General features: G+C 34.5%; 1 protein-coding gene and 1 non-coding gene across 2 annotated transcripts; one reads left to right on the top strand and one right to left on the bottom strand.

Moving 5' to 3' along the window:
- Positions 1-461: 461 nt before the first annotated feature.
- LOC132041439 (uncharacterized) lies at positions 462-11,508 on the top strand. The gene is made up of 2 exons (XM_059432154.1): positions 462-635; positions 10,638-11,508. Exons 1-2 carry the CDS (start codon positions 537-539, stop codon positions 11,307-11,309), a joined length of 771 nt encoding a protein of 256 aa, XP_059288137.1. The 5' UTR covers positions 462-536; the 3' UTR covers positions 11,310-11,508.
- Positions 11,509-13,108: 1,600 nt separating this feature from the next.
- On the bottom strand, positions 13,109-13,181 carry TRNAF-GAA (transfer RNA phenylalanine (anticodon GAA)). Its single transcript has one exon. It is a non-coding gene; the product is annotated as a tRNA-Phe (tRNA).
- Between the last annotated feature and the right edge of the window lie 4,214 nt (positions 13,182-17,395).

The following is a 17,395-nucleotide window of genomic DNA, read 5'->3' as shown; positions in this document are numbered from 1 at the left end:
TTTCCGCGTTGCAAAGCTCAAAATTTCCGGTGCATAGAAATTTTCGCTTCGAAATACTTACTAAATACCAGTGCTGAAACTTTTTATGCAATTTTTGAATAAAATGCATGTCCTAACATAATTTTAACTTTTAAATATTGCTTTTCAACTTTAAATATAATTCCTTTTCAGATATTACTCAATTCATATCCAACGCCTCCTTAGTATTACCGCGAAACATGAAGAAATTTACCGGAATTTGCAATGGACAATTTTCCAACAAAGTAAATTTAATTAAACTTCCTTGAAAGGGCATCTTTTCTTTCCGCGTTTGCAAACCTCAAATCTTCCACAAACTGTACGCGGTGATTTCCAGTGCATAGAAATTTACTTACCAGTTCTTGAAATTTTCCATGCAATATATATATATTGGCACGTCATGCATCTCTCTTACCATTTAAATTATCTCTCGAGTAAATTTTGAGCTAGTAACACGCAAATTAATCTATTTCCAAATTCCCTTCAATCTTCTTTTTGATATATCCACAATTATTCTTATGGCTATGAACACTGAGTTGTCCTCTGAAACCAAACAAGAAGAAATGCTGTTGGCAATAAAGGTTGATGAGGACATTCAAGTCAATGAGATCCTTGAGGTATCTCTCTCGATCGGTCTCTTTCCTTTTTTATTTCTTTGTTTGACTTGGTCTATATATATTGTATACTATATAAAGGGGTTAATTTTAGAGATTTGCATTATCTATTACTTGGCTCAAGCTTATTATTGAAATGAGCTCATTTTTTCAGTTCTTCCCTTATTTAGCTCATCTTGTATATAATTTAAAATATTTAGAAGAAATATATTAATTCTTTAACTTGTTATTATGATTTTCATTTTTTAATTAATGCTTAGAAACTGGCTGAAAGTGATATTCATGTTTATCATCACAAATTTAAACATTATTGGGTGAAGCAAAAAAAAAGAAAATTTTTGTTGTTGGGTTGTTAAAAGCTTGATAAATCACATATAGGTTTTGTTATTTGTTGAGATTTTTGACAAATTGATGATAGGGATTCGCGGGATATATTATTTCGAAGTTGTGGTTAGATTTGAAGCTATTCGGTGATGATTTGATTATTTTTAGATGGAGTTTCGTGGTTGAAGTTCGTAAGAGACTAAACTCAATTATTGTATAAATTTGTAAAATATTGAATAATTTTGTACAACGTAAAAGTGTCGGTACTAGAAAAACTCGAATTACATGGGAATTTTGAAGCAAAATCCGCAAGTAAAGAAGTTTCCTGCGGATTTTCCTGCCAATAAAAATCCGTTGGAAAAAAGCTCGTGAATAATTATTACCTGCGGATTTAAAATTCCCCAAATAACTTACTAGGGGATTTTAATTCGTCGTGTAAAAATTGGTGAAATAAAGGAATTTTCTTATGATTTCTTTTTGCAAATAATTGCCCTTGAGAATCTGCCAAAGAAATATTAATAGTTTAATTATTTTTATTTTCTCTATATTTAATTTATTTTCTTGTCTACAATATTTTTCCATGCTTTTTTGTCTTTATTTTCTCTATATTTAAATTACTTTCTTGTCTACAACATTTAAATTTTCCATTTGAACATTTTAATATTTGTTTGATTACACAATTATTTGTCTTAACGCACAACACTACCCACCAACCACCATAACCGACACAGTGCCCCACACCCCCCTAGTCTACATTAGAAAGATAGTATTTGTTGCTAATTTAACTCATTGTAGTCCGCTTAGTGCTAAATAACTAAGGCAGAAGCTCTCGGCGCACGATAAGCTAGGTTTGTTGTTGTGTACCGGCGGCTATGGCCAACGGGCGCAAGCCTGGGCGTCCACCTAAGGATAAAGGCAAGAAGAAGAAGAACACGAGGACACCGGCGGCAAAACAAGAGGCGCAGCGTATGGTGACGCCGGAATCTGGTATTCCCCAAAACCTCGAACAACTACAACTAGTGAACTGGATACCGGAGTCGAGTCAGGCGAGATCTGGAAAGATGCTGACAGTAAGTTAACTTACTCCGGCAGAACGGAAATCTGTGAATTCAGCCCCAATCGAGGTCTGTGAACTGATCCCAAACCCTACTGCTTCACCGGAGAAAAGAGGTGAGGGAAACTTGCAACATATTGAAAAGGAGAAGGCACCGCGGTCCTCGAAGTGCGTACGCTGCGTAAACTTGATTTCAATCTTTGAGCAAACTCCGACTATGGCGAGAGATTGTGCGAGGAAATCGGGGCGAAACAACATGGGTTGAAACTAACTTTCTTTCCCCCAACAATTAGGGATGGATTGAAAGTGGTCAAGCTCAACCATAAGGAACTGAAAGAACAATGTGAGAAGTGGCAGTCAACACTAATTGGCTACGTCTTGGGAGGCACTCCGGCGTTTAAAGAAATGCTTAAGTTTATATATGGTGTATGGACTGTCGTTCCAACTCCAAGAGTGATACTCCATGATGATGGTTATTTCCTGTTTCGATTTGAAGATGAGGAGGATAGAGACCTTATAATGCAGAATGGACCATACACCTTCAACAGCAGACCGATGATATTGAAGAACTGGATGCCAGAATTCCAGATGGATGACGAACCTATGCGAATTAAGCCCATCTGGGTAACTTTCCCATGACTGCCCCAGGCCAACTAGTCTGCTGATAATATAGGTCGTATAGCAAGCTATCTGGGTAAGCCGGTATGTACAGATAAATTGACAGCTTCGTGTGAGAGGGTGTCATATGCTAGAATGCTGATAGAGATGGATATCACCCAGGTCTTACCAGATGTGTTGGTTATTGAGCAACAGGATGGGGAACTGAGGGAGCAAGAGATTGAATATGAGTGGCATCCCAAATTGTGCCACGAGTGTCATGAATTGGGGCATCTAGCAGAGGAATGCAAAGCACGGGGTGAGGAGACTGAGCAGATACCTAAGAAAAAGAAGAAGGCTAAGAGGAAAAGGAAGCAGGATAGACCTGAATGGCAAGCAAAAACTACTGACCTGGCTGCGATACCTCAGCAAGGTGCTCGGGAACAAGCTGGGAAGCAAGTGACACTGGGCTATGGTGAGCAAGTGCAGGGGAAAGCCTCTAACACTGTCGCAAATACTGAAGTGGTGGCTACTGAGAAAGGCAGCCAGGGCACTGTAGCTCAGGTGATACAGCCTCATGCCCAGCATAGTCAAGTACCAATGATCACTAAAGCTGGTCAGGGGCAAAGCCCCAAGGCAATCAACCCTCCATGATACTTTGTTCGTGGAATATTAGGGGGCTAAACCATCCCTATAAGCAAAAGGAAATTAAATCCTTTTTTGCCAAAGAACAAAGTAGATATTATAGCTATATTGGAAACGAGGGTAAATGTGGACAAGGCGAGGAAAATTCAGCAAGGCTTTGGGGTGGGTTGGGAATTTTACTCTAACTACCCTTCTGCTCACAATGGAAGGATTTGGATTGGATGGAAGAATAATGAAGCAGAGATTACTATGTTACTGGAAACTGCCCAAATAGTTCATTGTAAGGTGAAGGCCAAACATTCTACCTTCTATTGCAATGTGACGTTTGCGTATGGTCTAAACACTGTTGCTGAAAGGAAATAATTATGGGAGCAACTACAGACCATTAGTACAGGCATGAGTGACTCTTGGTTATTACTTAGAGACTTCAATATGATATTAAATGTGGAGGATAGGATTCATCGAGCACCTGTCCATATAAGTGAAACTGCTGATTTCCAGGATTATATTAATGATCTTGGTTTGGGGCTTGTCACAAGACGGGGTTGCAAATTTTCATGGTGCAATAAGCGAGGCTCGGATGATAGGATATACAGCCAGATTGATTGGATTTTGGGGAATGCAGAATGGTTTCACAAATATGGGCAGTTGGAAGCTATCTAGATGAATCCTGAATGTTCTGACCATTCGCCTATTATCCTGAACGCTGAGACTACTATCATTTCGATCAAAAGGCCATTTAGATTGTTAAATGCTCTACTGAATCAATACACATTTAAACAAGCCATAGCAAGGACCTGGAACCAGCAAATTCCAGGATATATGATGTTTGTGGTATGGCAAAAATTGAAAAAGTTGGAAGAAGGGATTAGCGGGCTGAGCAAGGAGTACTCCACATTAGATAAAAAGCTGGACCTGCTCCGTCTTAAATTAAGGGAAATTCAGGATGCTCTAAATCTAGACTTCTTCAATGCTCAACTGATAGAGGAGGAAAGAGAGGTGCTGGCGCAAATACAGAAGTGGGATAATATTCAAGAGCAAGTCTTGCGACAGAAATCCAGAGCAACATGGATAGCTGTTGGTTATACAAACTCTAAGTTCTTTCATGCCCATCTCAAAGCTCGACAAACCAAGAATAGAATATTTAGTATATACACTGAGGTGGGAGTGAAACTGTCTGATCCTATACAAGTGCAGCAGGAATTCTTGCAATTCTTTCACAAGCTCCAAGGTATAGCTGCTACTGAACTTCCCTGTCTAAACATAGAAATTGCTAGGGATGGGCCGTGTCTTTCCTTAGCACAGCAGCAAGTACTTCTTACACCTGTGTCGGCAGATGATGTCCGTAATGTACTGAAGGAGCTGCCAGCCGACAAAGCCCCGGAATAGATGGTTATCCAGTGAGTTCTTTAAGGAATTCTGGAATGTGATGGGAGAGGAGGTTATGAGTGCCATACTACAGTTCTTTTAAAATGGCAAACTGCTAAAAGCTGTGAATTGCACAACTGTTACACTAGTGCCTAAAGTGCCAAATCCTACCTATGTAAAAGACTTCAGGCCCATCGCATGTTGCACTACTCTTTATAAGCTAATAGCAAAGATTCTGAGAGTTCGATTGAAAACAGTGGTAGACTACATAGTAGGTCCTTCGCAATTGGCTTTTATTGAGGGAAGGAGTATATGTAGTCCTTCACAATTGGCTTTTATTGAGGGAAGGAGTATATTAGACAATGTAGTAGTTGCTCATGAGCTGCTGAAGGGATACACCAAGCAAGGAGTTTCACCAAGATGTCTAATCAAAGTGGACATCCGAAAAGCCTACGACTCAATTGAATGGCCTTTCCTAAAAATTGTTTTATTAGAATTCGGGTTGCCTTAGAAGTTTGTGAAGTGGATCATGGTATGTGTGACTTCAGTCAGTTACTCGATTCTGATAAATGGAGGATTAACCCCTGTGTTTCAAGCAAAGAGAGGACTTAGACAAGGGGATCCGATGTCCCCTTATCTTTTTGTGTTGGCAATGGAATATTTGAATAGATCCCTCAAGCAACTACGACTCGAGCCTAATTTTAACTACCATCCTAGGTGTGAGAGGATGAATTTGGTTCATATATGCTTTGCTTGACGACTTGATAATGTCTTTGCATGGTGACTTGGGATCCATTAAATACATGTTAGAGAGATTTGAGCATTTCTCCGAAACGAGGGCCTCAAGGCAAATCTTGAGAAGAGTTCCTTGTATGTAGTTGGTATATCCGTGCAACTAAGGGATGCAATATTGGCAGATATGAGCTTTGTGCTAGGAAGTTTACCTTTCAACTATTTGGGTATACCCCTCTCTTCAAAGAAGCTCAGTATCAGCCAGTGTATGCCTGTGGTGGATCGAATCACAAACAGAGTTAAGTGTTGGTCCTCCAAGATGTTGTCCTATGGAGGAAGTGCACAGTTGATTAAAAGTGTGCTATTCGAGATGCAAACCCACTGGGCATAAGTCTTTTTGTTGCCGAAGAAAGTACTCCAGCTGGTCACGAATGTATGCAGGAATTTTCTTTGGTCAGGGTCCAGTGACTATACAAAAAGACCAACTGTAGCTTGGGATAAACTATGCCAACCCAAGTCTACAGGTGGTTTAAATATTTTGAACTTCTTTCTTTGGAACAAGGCAGCTATACTTAAATTGTTGTGGGCAATGACTAAATTGAAGGAGAAGTTGTGGGTAAAATGGATACACGCGTTCTACATCAAAGGCAGAGAGTCAAGTGATAAGCAGGCGCCAAAACAAGCTAGCTGGCTCGTTAGGAAAATCTTTGACGCTAGAAAATGGCTAGACAACGACACGAACATCGGTAGAAATGAACAAATATGAGGATTCGGGTAAGTTTAGCATTAAAAAAGCTTATCAAGATATGCTGCCACAATACTCGAAAGCTCCTTGGAAGAAAGTGATTATGGTGAAGGGGCTAGTTCCTAAACACCACTTTATCCTATGGCTAGCATTACAGCAAAGTCTGTCCACTATGGATCGCCTAAGCAAATGGGGGATCCAAGTCCCAGGTAAGTGTGTGCTCTGTAACTCAACCATGACAGAGACTCATGCACACTTATACTTCACTGCCTCGTATTCTTCGTATATTTGGCGACGGTTGGTTAAATGGATGGATTGGAATCGACAAATACAAGGTAGGGAGCACGAGGTTCAATGAGTGCTGCTCCAACGTGAGACATAAAAGAGCTAGAGGGATATCCTTGGCTTCCTACCGGCAAGGTGACTACATATCACATACGGATGGAAAGGAACCAACGCGAGGTTTGATAGGGAAGTAAGACCGGTAAGGAACGACTAAAGGAGATAGTCATGCAAGTGTTTATCAAAGGACGGATAGGATGGGCATTGGAGTACCATCTTAGAGAGTAGAAATAGATTTCCATGTTAATAGGCTAGGTGATGCAGATAGCACTACTGATAGCTTAGCTTTAGCCTTAACCTACATAGCAGATATTGTGGGATACACTGAGAGAGCTGTTCCTATAGTCCAATGGAATAGCATGTACATAACTTTATACTTGGTTGAATAAAAATTTTCACTTGGCCAAAAAAAAAAAAAAAAAGGCAGAATCTTATAAGGCTTAATGTTTATTCTTATACGCCCGATGTTGTACAGTCATAATTCCCCTTCAATAAATCTTTAATACCCTTCAATAAATTAATATGTAAGATATTTATTTTTTCTTTATATTTTCAAAAATTATGTCCATTTATTTCTTCAATGATTAAAGACCGTTCATACACTGAGCATTTTTTTTTCTTTAAAAGAAAAACAATATATAATTTTGAGAATTAGATATTTTAAATAAGAAAACAATTTGATAATGAAACATTTATAACTTTACCTTGAATTAAAAAAAAATTATATTATAATCGGTCGAAACAAGAATTATTAACATATAGTAATTGACGAATTTATTTGACCAATTCTATCCACAAATTCGGCTACTTCAATAATATCAATCAAAAGCTTTCAATTTTATGTAACTTAAATAAAGAAATATACAATTAGGAGGTACCTAAAATATTATCTCACTTAAAGTGGATCTCTCTATTATATTGAAGGAGACAATTAAACTTCGCGTTAATAATAAGTATAAATAAATATTTCTCTACTTAAATATTATAATGAATTACTCAGTAATTAAGCATGGATTCCAAAATTTACAACTGATTTTTCTTCAAATATAACCAAGTAAATAAAATTACATCTGATTCTTCAATAATTAGTGCACCGTTCATATGATGTGCGTTTTCCAAGGAAAAAAAAAAGCAAGAATAGAATTTGGAAATTAGATGTTTTAAATATGAGAATAATTGATAATGAGACATTTATAACTATACATTGAATAGCACGTTAAAAAATTTATATTATAATTGCTTTAAATAAGAATTAATAGTATATAGTAACTAGTAAAATAATTTCATCAACTCTAACCACATTTACAAGATCCAGTTACTTCAATAATATTAATCAAAGAGGATATTTCAAAACAAAATTAGAAGATCACTTAATACTTAGTTATCACTAATAACATTTAAGAATAAATATACTTTATGTAATAAATTATACTTAAATTAAATATTTTTAATATATGTATTATGTAAAATAAAGTGATATATAATTAGGATGTACACTATTTAAAAAAAATTGCTTAAAATAAATATTCTCTATTGAAGGAGATAATTAATATTCACGTTAATTATAAATAGAAATGAATTTTTTTTAAAACTATACTTAATTACTCAGTAATACAAAATTTAGTGAAATTAGTAAGTATGGATGTCAAAACTTATAGTTGAATGTTTTGTCAAATATAACCAAGTGAATAAAACTATGTATTTTTTCTTTAAAGTAAAAAAAGATAAGGATATACTTTTGGGAATTAGATATTTCAAATAAGAAAAAATTGATAATGAGACATTTATAACAATACCTTTTCACTAACATATTAATTTTTTATATTATAATTGCTCTAAATAAGAGTTAATAGTATATAGGAATCGGTAAAATTATGTCACTAATTTTAACCACGATAAAAGATCCACAAATATAGTTTAAGTAATTTTTTTAATCTTACTATAGATTCTTACTTAAGCTCATTAAGTAATCTTACCATAGATTCTTACTTAAGCTCATTAAGTAACATTATAAATAGAATAATTCTTTCATGAATTGTTACAAAATCTAAATGCTACTTTTATTTATTGTTATTTTTATTTAACATGCTTTAAATATGTATGTATGTATGTATGTATTGTATTTATGTGTGCATGCGTATGTGTATATTTATGTTTCACTTCTCTCTTATTCTCTATTGTTTATATGGATAAACGGATTTTGATTGTTATATATGAAATAATTTCTAAATTATAATTTAAATTTATTTACTACATAAATAGATAAAATTTTACAAATTTATTATAAAATGTACCTTTAATCTTATTAATTATTTTATGCACTTCATTGAAATATTTTTATAGGGTTATTTCACTTGTCTAAATTACTACTATATATAAGGGAGAATACCAATTTTTTGTAGTCCTCACATGAATTTGTTATCTATTTTTACCCTTAATTAAAGTTTTTATTACTTTGTGGACTCTTACAAATTTTGGTAAATTTTGAAACCTTAAGGGCTTTTTTTATGCCACTAAAGATGATGATGTCATGAAAAAGATTAGTAGTCCTCACAAAACATGCTTATACATATTTGAGTCTTTTATGAGAAATATATTAAATTTGTTTAAAATTATATTTTTTTCTTAAAAATTTATAATAGACACTTAAAGAATATAATTATCATGTCAATCAAATTCTATAATATAGGCATTATTGAATTAAAATACTATTTTTATAATATTATTTACTATTTTTTTATGTTAATTACCAATTATCATTTGCTATTTAAAATTTTATTCGTCTGGTTATAGATAAAAAAAATTATTTTCTCCCGTAATTTTGTGTTGAAAATTATTTTCTCCTGTAATTTTGTGTCGTACATGCTGGCAAAAATAAGTAATTAAGATTTCACTTAAGGTAAGATTAGGTTTTAAATCAAAATAATAAATACAAATAGATTATCATTGTTAAATATACTTAAAAATGAATCGAAATTGTAAATTATAGGCCGAAGTATGTTAATAATTAATCAAATTTTACTTGCGCACGCTTTCAACATAAAACTTATCTAATAAATTATTATATCAAAAGGAACTATAAAATATTATAGTTATAAAAACATTGTAGTTAAAGAAACCAAACAGTAATAATACTAAACAATTGCAAAAGTGGAGTTTATTTTTTACCTTTTTAATATTAAAATATTTTGCAAAATACCGGATAATCAAAGACAAAATAGTTAAATTCAACATGAAAAAGTTATTACAATGTGAATTTCATAAAATTATTTATTAAATTAAGAAAAAGAAAAAGATGATATTTTTTAACATGCATCTTTTGGAAGGAAAATGAAAGCTTAAAGTAAGAAAAAATTAATTTTATGGACTTTTCAATATTTTTTTTCGTGTGTTTAATTTGAGAAAACATCTACAAAAATATCTTGTACTATCAAGGGTTTTAATTATTTATAGTTATTTATAAGTTAACTTTATTGATTTCATCATACAACAATATTTTTTATACAAAGTTGATACATTATTCGCAGTAAGTGTATAATCTTGTATTGTATAATATTGTATAATCTTGTATAACGGATGTATAAACACTATTGCCAAAAAAAAAATACCATTGGCTATGCATGTGTAAAACTTTTGAAAATATAGCTACGTCCCGTGTGTGTAATATGTTGGTTGGGTTGTATATTTTTTAAAATTTTCCATTTTTTGCAATGTAATAAAAATGCAAAAGTAACTAAACTTCACCTACTATATTAGTAAAATTTAAAAGATTTACTTAGTGTAAGAGTAAGGTTACAATATTGTACCAACTAACAGTAAAATCACTTGATGAGCATGTATTAAAGTTATGGTGCGTAAAATTTTGTGACTTTGCAGTTAATTGCACTAGTTATTTTCTAATGCAATTAATTACTTCCATTTAATACAACTGCCCTGGTGAAGTGGCTCAAACACTGCAGTGGGCAATGGCACATGCGTTTATGTTGGTAGCGTAAAATAAAATATAACTATCTATACTAAAACAATTTTGTTTTTTCTTCTAACACAAATGTTGATTAGAGCTAATTATATATAATTTGGGATCTAAATTCAGTGAATTCATATTAGTATACATGTCATCTTATTATGTATTTTCTTCTTTTACATCATCTTATTATGTATACACATTTTAATTTTCTTTTTTTACATATAAACATAGATCAAGACAAAAATAATTGATCCAGGGGAACTCACAAATGACGCCTTAGATTCGCCTGGTGAAGGTGGCACAATCACTGCAGAGGCCCACGAAAAATCTAGCAATTGGATATTGAAAGAACCAGAGGGGGATTCTACGAGATCAATAAGGAATGAAGTGCAAACTTTATTGTCTTTGTTGTTAACGGTCATGGTGTTTATCGCAGGAGGGGCATATGCGGCTCTTCTTAATTTTCATGAAGTTTTTCCTCATGTAGAGCATGTCAAGATTGTGAAACTCAGCATCCTTGAGTTGTTCACATTTCCAAGTGCTACAGTAGAAGGTTTTCTTTTCATTAGTGCGGCCACAATCACATTCATATCAAGCATGTTGGTGATTTTGTCTGCCTTGTGCCTGATCTGTGGGAAATGGGCATGGGGCCCTTCATTGGCGACTTTAATCTTGTTTGTAATAGCGGCAATGTTTCTTAGTTTCTTTGCTATGCTGAATAAGCTTGTTCCGCACTTCATCACAGTAGGTGGAAGCCATGCCAAAGTTCCAGGAGTTCTAATTGTAGTCTTCTACAGTTTATACATGATGGTTCTTATCCTTATATTGGCAGTTATTGTTCAAAGGGTAATTCATGAAATTCGTACATGTAAAATAATGAAGTTGTGTAAGACAAAAGCTTAAATTTTTAATACATTTGACAGTCTAGTCAAGAGCGTAATAACGACTAGCCTCACATCAGGCATGCCCCTAAAAGTGCCATGCGGTGATTGTAGCTGCTTTTCGTAAATTTTTGCTTTTATTTTTATTTTTTGTTATTAGTAATATTCAAGCATAAGCAACACTCCCTCGCCCCATTTTATATGATATATTCTCCGTTTCCTTTTTAATATGTTTTAAAAAGAATATATCATGTTTTCTTTGGGAAACTATTTAATTTTAGCATCTCCATTTTATACTTAATGACTTGACTATTGGGATCCTCACCAATCACCACCACGTATTGAAAATGACATGCCATGTGAAACTCATAGACGCTCTTAACAAGATATTTTTGGCATTTTTGTATGTATTTGACTTACATGTCACAAGTCTTGTTTATATTTTAAACTTTATACCTAGTCAAACACTATCATAGAAAATGAGATAGAAGGAGTGAGTAAAAATTTAGGCCAAATACATAAACGGGCCTTAAGGTTGCCAAAAAATTTCATATAAGATTTTTTTTTTCTTGCTTTTGTAACTCTCACTTGGTAACAAAATCAGTTTATTTACCAAAACAAAAAAGATTCACCCTTCCTTAAAATTCCGTTAGATATTAGTAGTTCTCAATATAATCTTCTACTTCGAGTCAGAGACCCAGAAAATATTCATCACATTTGAAAGAGCCAAGAAAAAAGGAAAAATAAAAAGAATATATCATGTTTTCCTCGGGAAACTATTTAATTTTAGCATCTCCATTTTATAGTTAATGACTTGTTGTGATCCTCACCAATCACCACCACGTATTGGAATGACAAGCTATGTGAAACTCATTGACACTCTTAACAAGATTTTTGTGGCACATTTGTATGCATTTGACTTACATGTCACAAGTCTTGTTTAAATTTTAAACTCTATATCTAGTGAAACACTGTCATACAAAATGAGATGGAAGGGAGCGAGTAAAAATTTAAATAAATACACAAATGGGCCAAGGTTGCCAAAAATTTCATTTAAGATTTTTTTTCTGCTTTTGTAACTCTCACTTGGTAACAAAATCAGTTTATTTACCGGAACAAAGAAGATTCACCCTTCCTTATAATTCAGGTAGATATTAGTAGTTCTCAATATAATCTTCTACTTCAAGTGAGAGCCCTAGAAATATTCATCACAATTGAAGGAGCCAAGAAAAAGGAAAAAAAAAAAAAAAAAGAAATGCTAGGTAGATATTAGTAGTTCTCAATATAATCTTCTACTTCAAGTGAGAGCCCTAGAAAATATTCATCACAATTGAAGGAGCCAAGAAAAAAGGAAAAACAAAAAAAGAAATGCAGTGCACGTGGATCGAACACGTGACCTTCAGATCACATATTGGAATGACAAGCTATATGAAACTCATTGACGCTCTTAACAAGATATTTTTGGCACATTTGTATGCATTTGACTTACATGTCACAAGTCTTATTTAAATTTTAAACTTTATATCTAGTCAAACACTGTCATACAAAATGAGATGGACGGAGTGAGTAAAAATTTAGGCCAAATACACAAATGGGCCTTAAGGTTGCCAAAAAATTTCATTTAAGATTTTTTTCTGCTTTTGTAACTCTCACTTGATAACAAAATCAATTTATTTACCGGAACAAAGAAGATTCACCCTTCCTTATAATTCAGGTAGATATTAGTAGTTCTCAACATAATCTTCTACTTCAAGTGAGAGCCCTAGAAAATATTCATCACAATTGAAGGAGCCAAGAAAAAAGGAAAAACAAAAAAAGAAATGCAGTGAACATGGATCGAACACGTGACCTTCAGATCTTCAGTCTGACGCTCTCCCAACTGAGCTATCCACGCAAATAACGCAATTGCACCAGCCAGGAATCGAACCTGGGTCTGTACCGTGGCAGGGTACTATTCTACCACTAGGCTACTGGGGCTCGACATTTTTTATTCGGACAAATCGATTCACAGGATAATAATTTTCAAGTATTGGATTTATGTGATTGTAGTTCTGGTCATCTAGTATCTTCTCCAATCACTAAGGTGGATTAGAGAAAAGTATATTTTCTTTATAGAAAAGATTTAGGTTATTTGTAAAGTTTTTTTGAGATATATAAAAAATTGTATTAATTAAGCACTTCTGCATAAAGTATGTGCTTTTTTTTTTTTTAACCAATTTAATAAGATGCCCATTCAGACCATTCCATATCAAATACAGCATCAAGGATAGAGACAATGCAGATGACTTCCTATTGGAACATTTTAGCCTTCAAAAAATCTTGGAGCTCCTTATAGTTATTCCTTCTTGAAAGTTGGAAAAAAAAAATCTAATATAAATCGATTCATAAGTCATAACAATCTTTCACTTATGAATAAGCCTAAATTAGATATAATGGCATGTCTTGTTCAATTTTGTGGAAGTGAAAAAATTTTGCATTTTTGGTAGTTAGAAATGAATTTTCATCATCCGAACTGCTTATTGCAGGATATCAATAAATTAATTAAGAAGAAATTATCGTGCTTTGATCCGTGAAGAATGTACCAATTAATTGATTTACTCCAAAAAAAAAAAAAAAAAAAAAAAACGAAAAAATGTATGATTACAGGAAGATATTGCAAGCTCAATAAGTCTAAAACAATAAACCAAAAGTTAGCTTTAATATTTGGAATGCATCCAAAACTAGGTTTTTTCCAAAGAAAAAGTGTAACTTGTTTGGCCAAGCTTCCTGGGAGCTAAAAGTGCTTATTTTAGAAAGTTGAGGTGTTTGATCAAGTTTTAGAGGAGAATTAAGTGAATTTGAGTAGTAACTGAAGTTATTTCTCAAAAGCTAAAAGAAATAGTTTTTTACAGAAGCACTTTTGGGATATTGGCCAAGTATGAAATATTGCTCTAATATTAACAAAAGTGTTTTTCAAATTGTTGCAAGGATCTCCTCTTGGACCTCTAAGAAACTACCCTTTGCTGGTATAATGCAGCTGGTACAATCTGTCTTATTTGGAGTTCAGGCCTACTGGTCTCAACTCTTTATTATGCCAGTTAAGGTGTTGAAAGTTGCAGAAGTTTTATTTGGTTTGGTCCCTCTATTATCACAAAGAAAGCACTTGTCTCTTGGGAGAGAATGTGCATGCCTAAGCCTTTTGGTGGTTGGAATCTGATATGAAATGATACGATTCGGCTTGTGGAAGACACGGATTCAATCAACAAAACGCGGGATTAAAGATAGAGTAGAAATCAAAGATGAGAAGTGAAGAAATGGGGATGAGAATAGAAGCAAGACCCAATTAGGATTGGATTTATAGGCAAACTTGGAGTTGAATCCAAATCCTCCCAGTTGAATCTAAAACCTAAAAGAACCTATACTAGGCAAGAGTTAATCAATTGATTCCACAACTGATCAACTCTTCATGAAAATCAAGGGAAAGGGTTCAATAGCTAACAATCGAATCTACCATAATCAACTATCTATAACACTAAATCTATAGCTACCTAGCTAAACAAACTATCACTCCAAAGGAGTATTCATCTCAATTCTCAATTCGACATAATCTAAGTAATGAAATGACCAAGTATGGTATTTATACTAAACAAGCTAAAGAATACTAGACTAGTCATTACAATAATACTCTTAATGAAGTAAGGGCCTTGTTTGGTAGTCTTCTTTATGGATGATGACTTTAATTTAGAGAATAGCCTTTTTGCATGGCTAGCCACCATCGTTCCCTTCCATCTCATCTTCACTCCACGCGAACAAGAAATTATCCATATGTCATACACTGTCCTATAAAGCTCCTCAAACGTCTCCAAAGCCTCTTGATAAGTCCAAGTGCATTCATGTTTTGATGATTGTCAAAATCTTTCACAACCAGATAGAGACTTGGTCTGTGACCTGCTCTCTTTGCACTTTGCATCGTCATCAGAGACAACTGTAAAGTCGAGCTACTCACTGCACACGTACAGTAGTTGAGCTGGCCCATGCTTTCGGTCAAATATTGAAAGAGTAGTCTCTATCCATTCCACATGCTCCCACTATATATACAACATGTTGCAATATAATTGGTTACTTGAAAAACCTAATCTAACTTGTCCAAAAGCTGCCACTGCAAGAATTCAAATGATCGCAAGAACAAAGTTACTTTCAAGCCGAAGAACCAGATCCTGATATGAGTTTCGTCTATGTTCTTTAGGTTGTTGTAAATCTTTGTTCGTTTATGCTTAAACTGTAAACCTACTCTTCTTGTTTAGAAACTGTTTGTAGGTGTTTTAAATTCTCAATGTGTGCTTGTTGAAGTGTGTTTCCTCAAGCTTTTGAGTGGTACACTAGGCTAGATTTAGTCTAGGTATATTAGTTTCCTTGGCTAGAGTTAGTCAAGTGGAGGTGTTTGTAATCGGTGTATTGCAAAGGTTGAGGGACTATGAGAGTTAGTTCCTAGGTTGCAACTATTGTAAGGGTGAGGGATTATGGAAGTTAATTCCTGGTCTACAATAGGTTGTAATCTGAAAGGTTAGTGGAGATGAAATCCTACTGGGGTAGGTCGTGATTTTTAATCCCTTGAGCAAGGAGTTTTCCACGGTAAAATCGTGTCTTCTTTACTTACTGCAGTATATAAAGGAATTGGTACACAACCAGGTCTTTCAGTATTGTGTTGTTGGACGCACAGCCTACAATACCTCTTTTTGCACCAACATGGCTTGTAGGGCTTAAAGTTCCTTGGCTCGTCCTCGGGTGAAGCAATTTGAATCATGTGTGCTCCTCGGGATCGTATTAGAATCTCATTAACATGATAGTGTGGAATAAAGCAGCTGTAGCTAAAGCATACTAGGACCTCACTTATAAACAAGATAAGTTGTGGATTAAATGGATCCATAGCTAATACATTAAACAACAACAAGTTCGTCAAATGGAAGTCCTAAAATAGGTATGACAGCTCCTATATGGGATGAGGCACCAGGTTCATCTAGGAGAAACCTAGATCTAATCCTAAGTCCTGAGCCTGTATCTCATGATGTCGTATCTCTTGCTGAGATGTTTAAAATAAAGAAAAGGTCAAAGAAACCAAAGGATCCACATCCTTGCGAGAACTACTTTGGTCGAACCGCACCAAGAACCAGGCAGAGTAAGCATACAACTAAGGCATCCCTTGAATCAGCTCTTCAAGCAAGTAAAGCTAAGGGTAGAAAAAGAGCTAGGGGTTCTCAGACACAGAGTATATTGATTGATGAAATTGCGTTAGTGGATGTGGAGATCAAAGTTACCAAAGGTAGATAAAGAGAAAGAAGCAGAAGCAGAAGATGTCTCACTTGTGAGGGAAATTGCTAAGAAAAAGGAAAAGAAGAGGAACAGTAAGTCAAGGGTCACACTAGCTAAGGGTGACAGGTCAACAAATGAATCAACCCTTCAAAGAAGAGAAACAAAGGAGAATTAAGGAATCCAGTTCCTTAAACGAGCAAAGGGTGAGCAAAATTATTGCTCAAAGTGAAATTAAAAGAAGAGAAACTCTAGGAAAACAAAAGGTTTTGCTGGGAAGGGTGTTTAACCCTGAAGTTGCAGAAAAATCTGGAGTGAAAGAACTGATTAAAATTGTTGAATTTCAGGGATGGAGTCATCTCTTTGCTTCACCTGTACCGAATGTGTATGAGGAACGAGTTTCTGAATTCTATGAAAATATCTGCTGCTCCGATGATCTTTGTACTCTCATTGCATCAGTTAGTGGGAGTAAATTTGTGTTAGAGGAAAATATATTAGGAGAAATTCTGAAAGTTCTTACTCAAGGGTTGAGAACCATAAATGGAAAGGCAGAGGCTTCAAGTGACTTCAACGTTATGATAGTCAAGAATGGAGTAAAGGATATTGGGTCAAGGGCTAGACTTTTGAAGAAAGGGTTGAAATGAGAGTTTCAGCTCTTGTTTGAAATGGTGAACAAAGTCCTGCTTCCAAGAAAAGAGGGTCGCATCAAGACTTGTATCAACGACCTGGTCATCATGGAGCACTGACTAACTACCAACATATCAACCTTCCTGCTATTATGATTGAGCATATCATTAATGTGGACAGGGCACCAGGGGGTCA

Source organism: Lycium ferocissimum, unplaced genomic scaffold (assembly GCF_029784015.1).
Source record: "Lycium ferocissimum isolate CSIRO_LF1 unplaced genomic scaffold, AGI_CSIRO_Lferr_CH_V1 ctg1020, whole genome shotgun sequence".
Classification (NCBI taxonomy): Eukaryota; Viridiplantae; Streptophyta; class Magnoliopsida; order Solanales; family Solanaceae; genus Lycium; species Lycium ferocissimum.
This window is presented reverse-complemented; position numbering and strand designations above follow the sequence as displayed.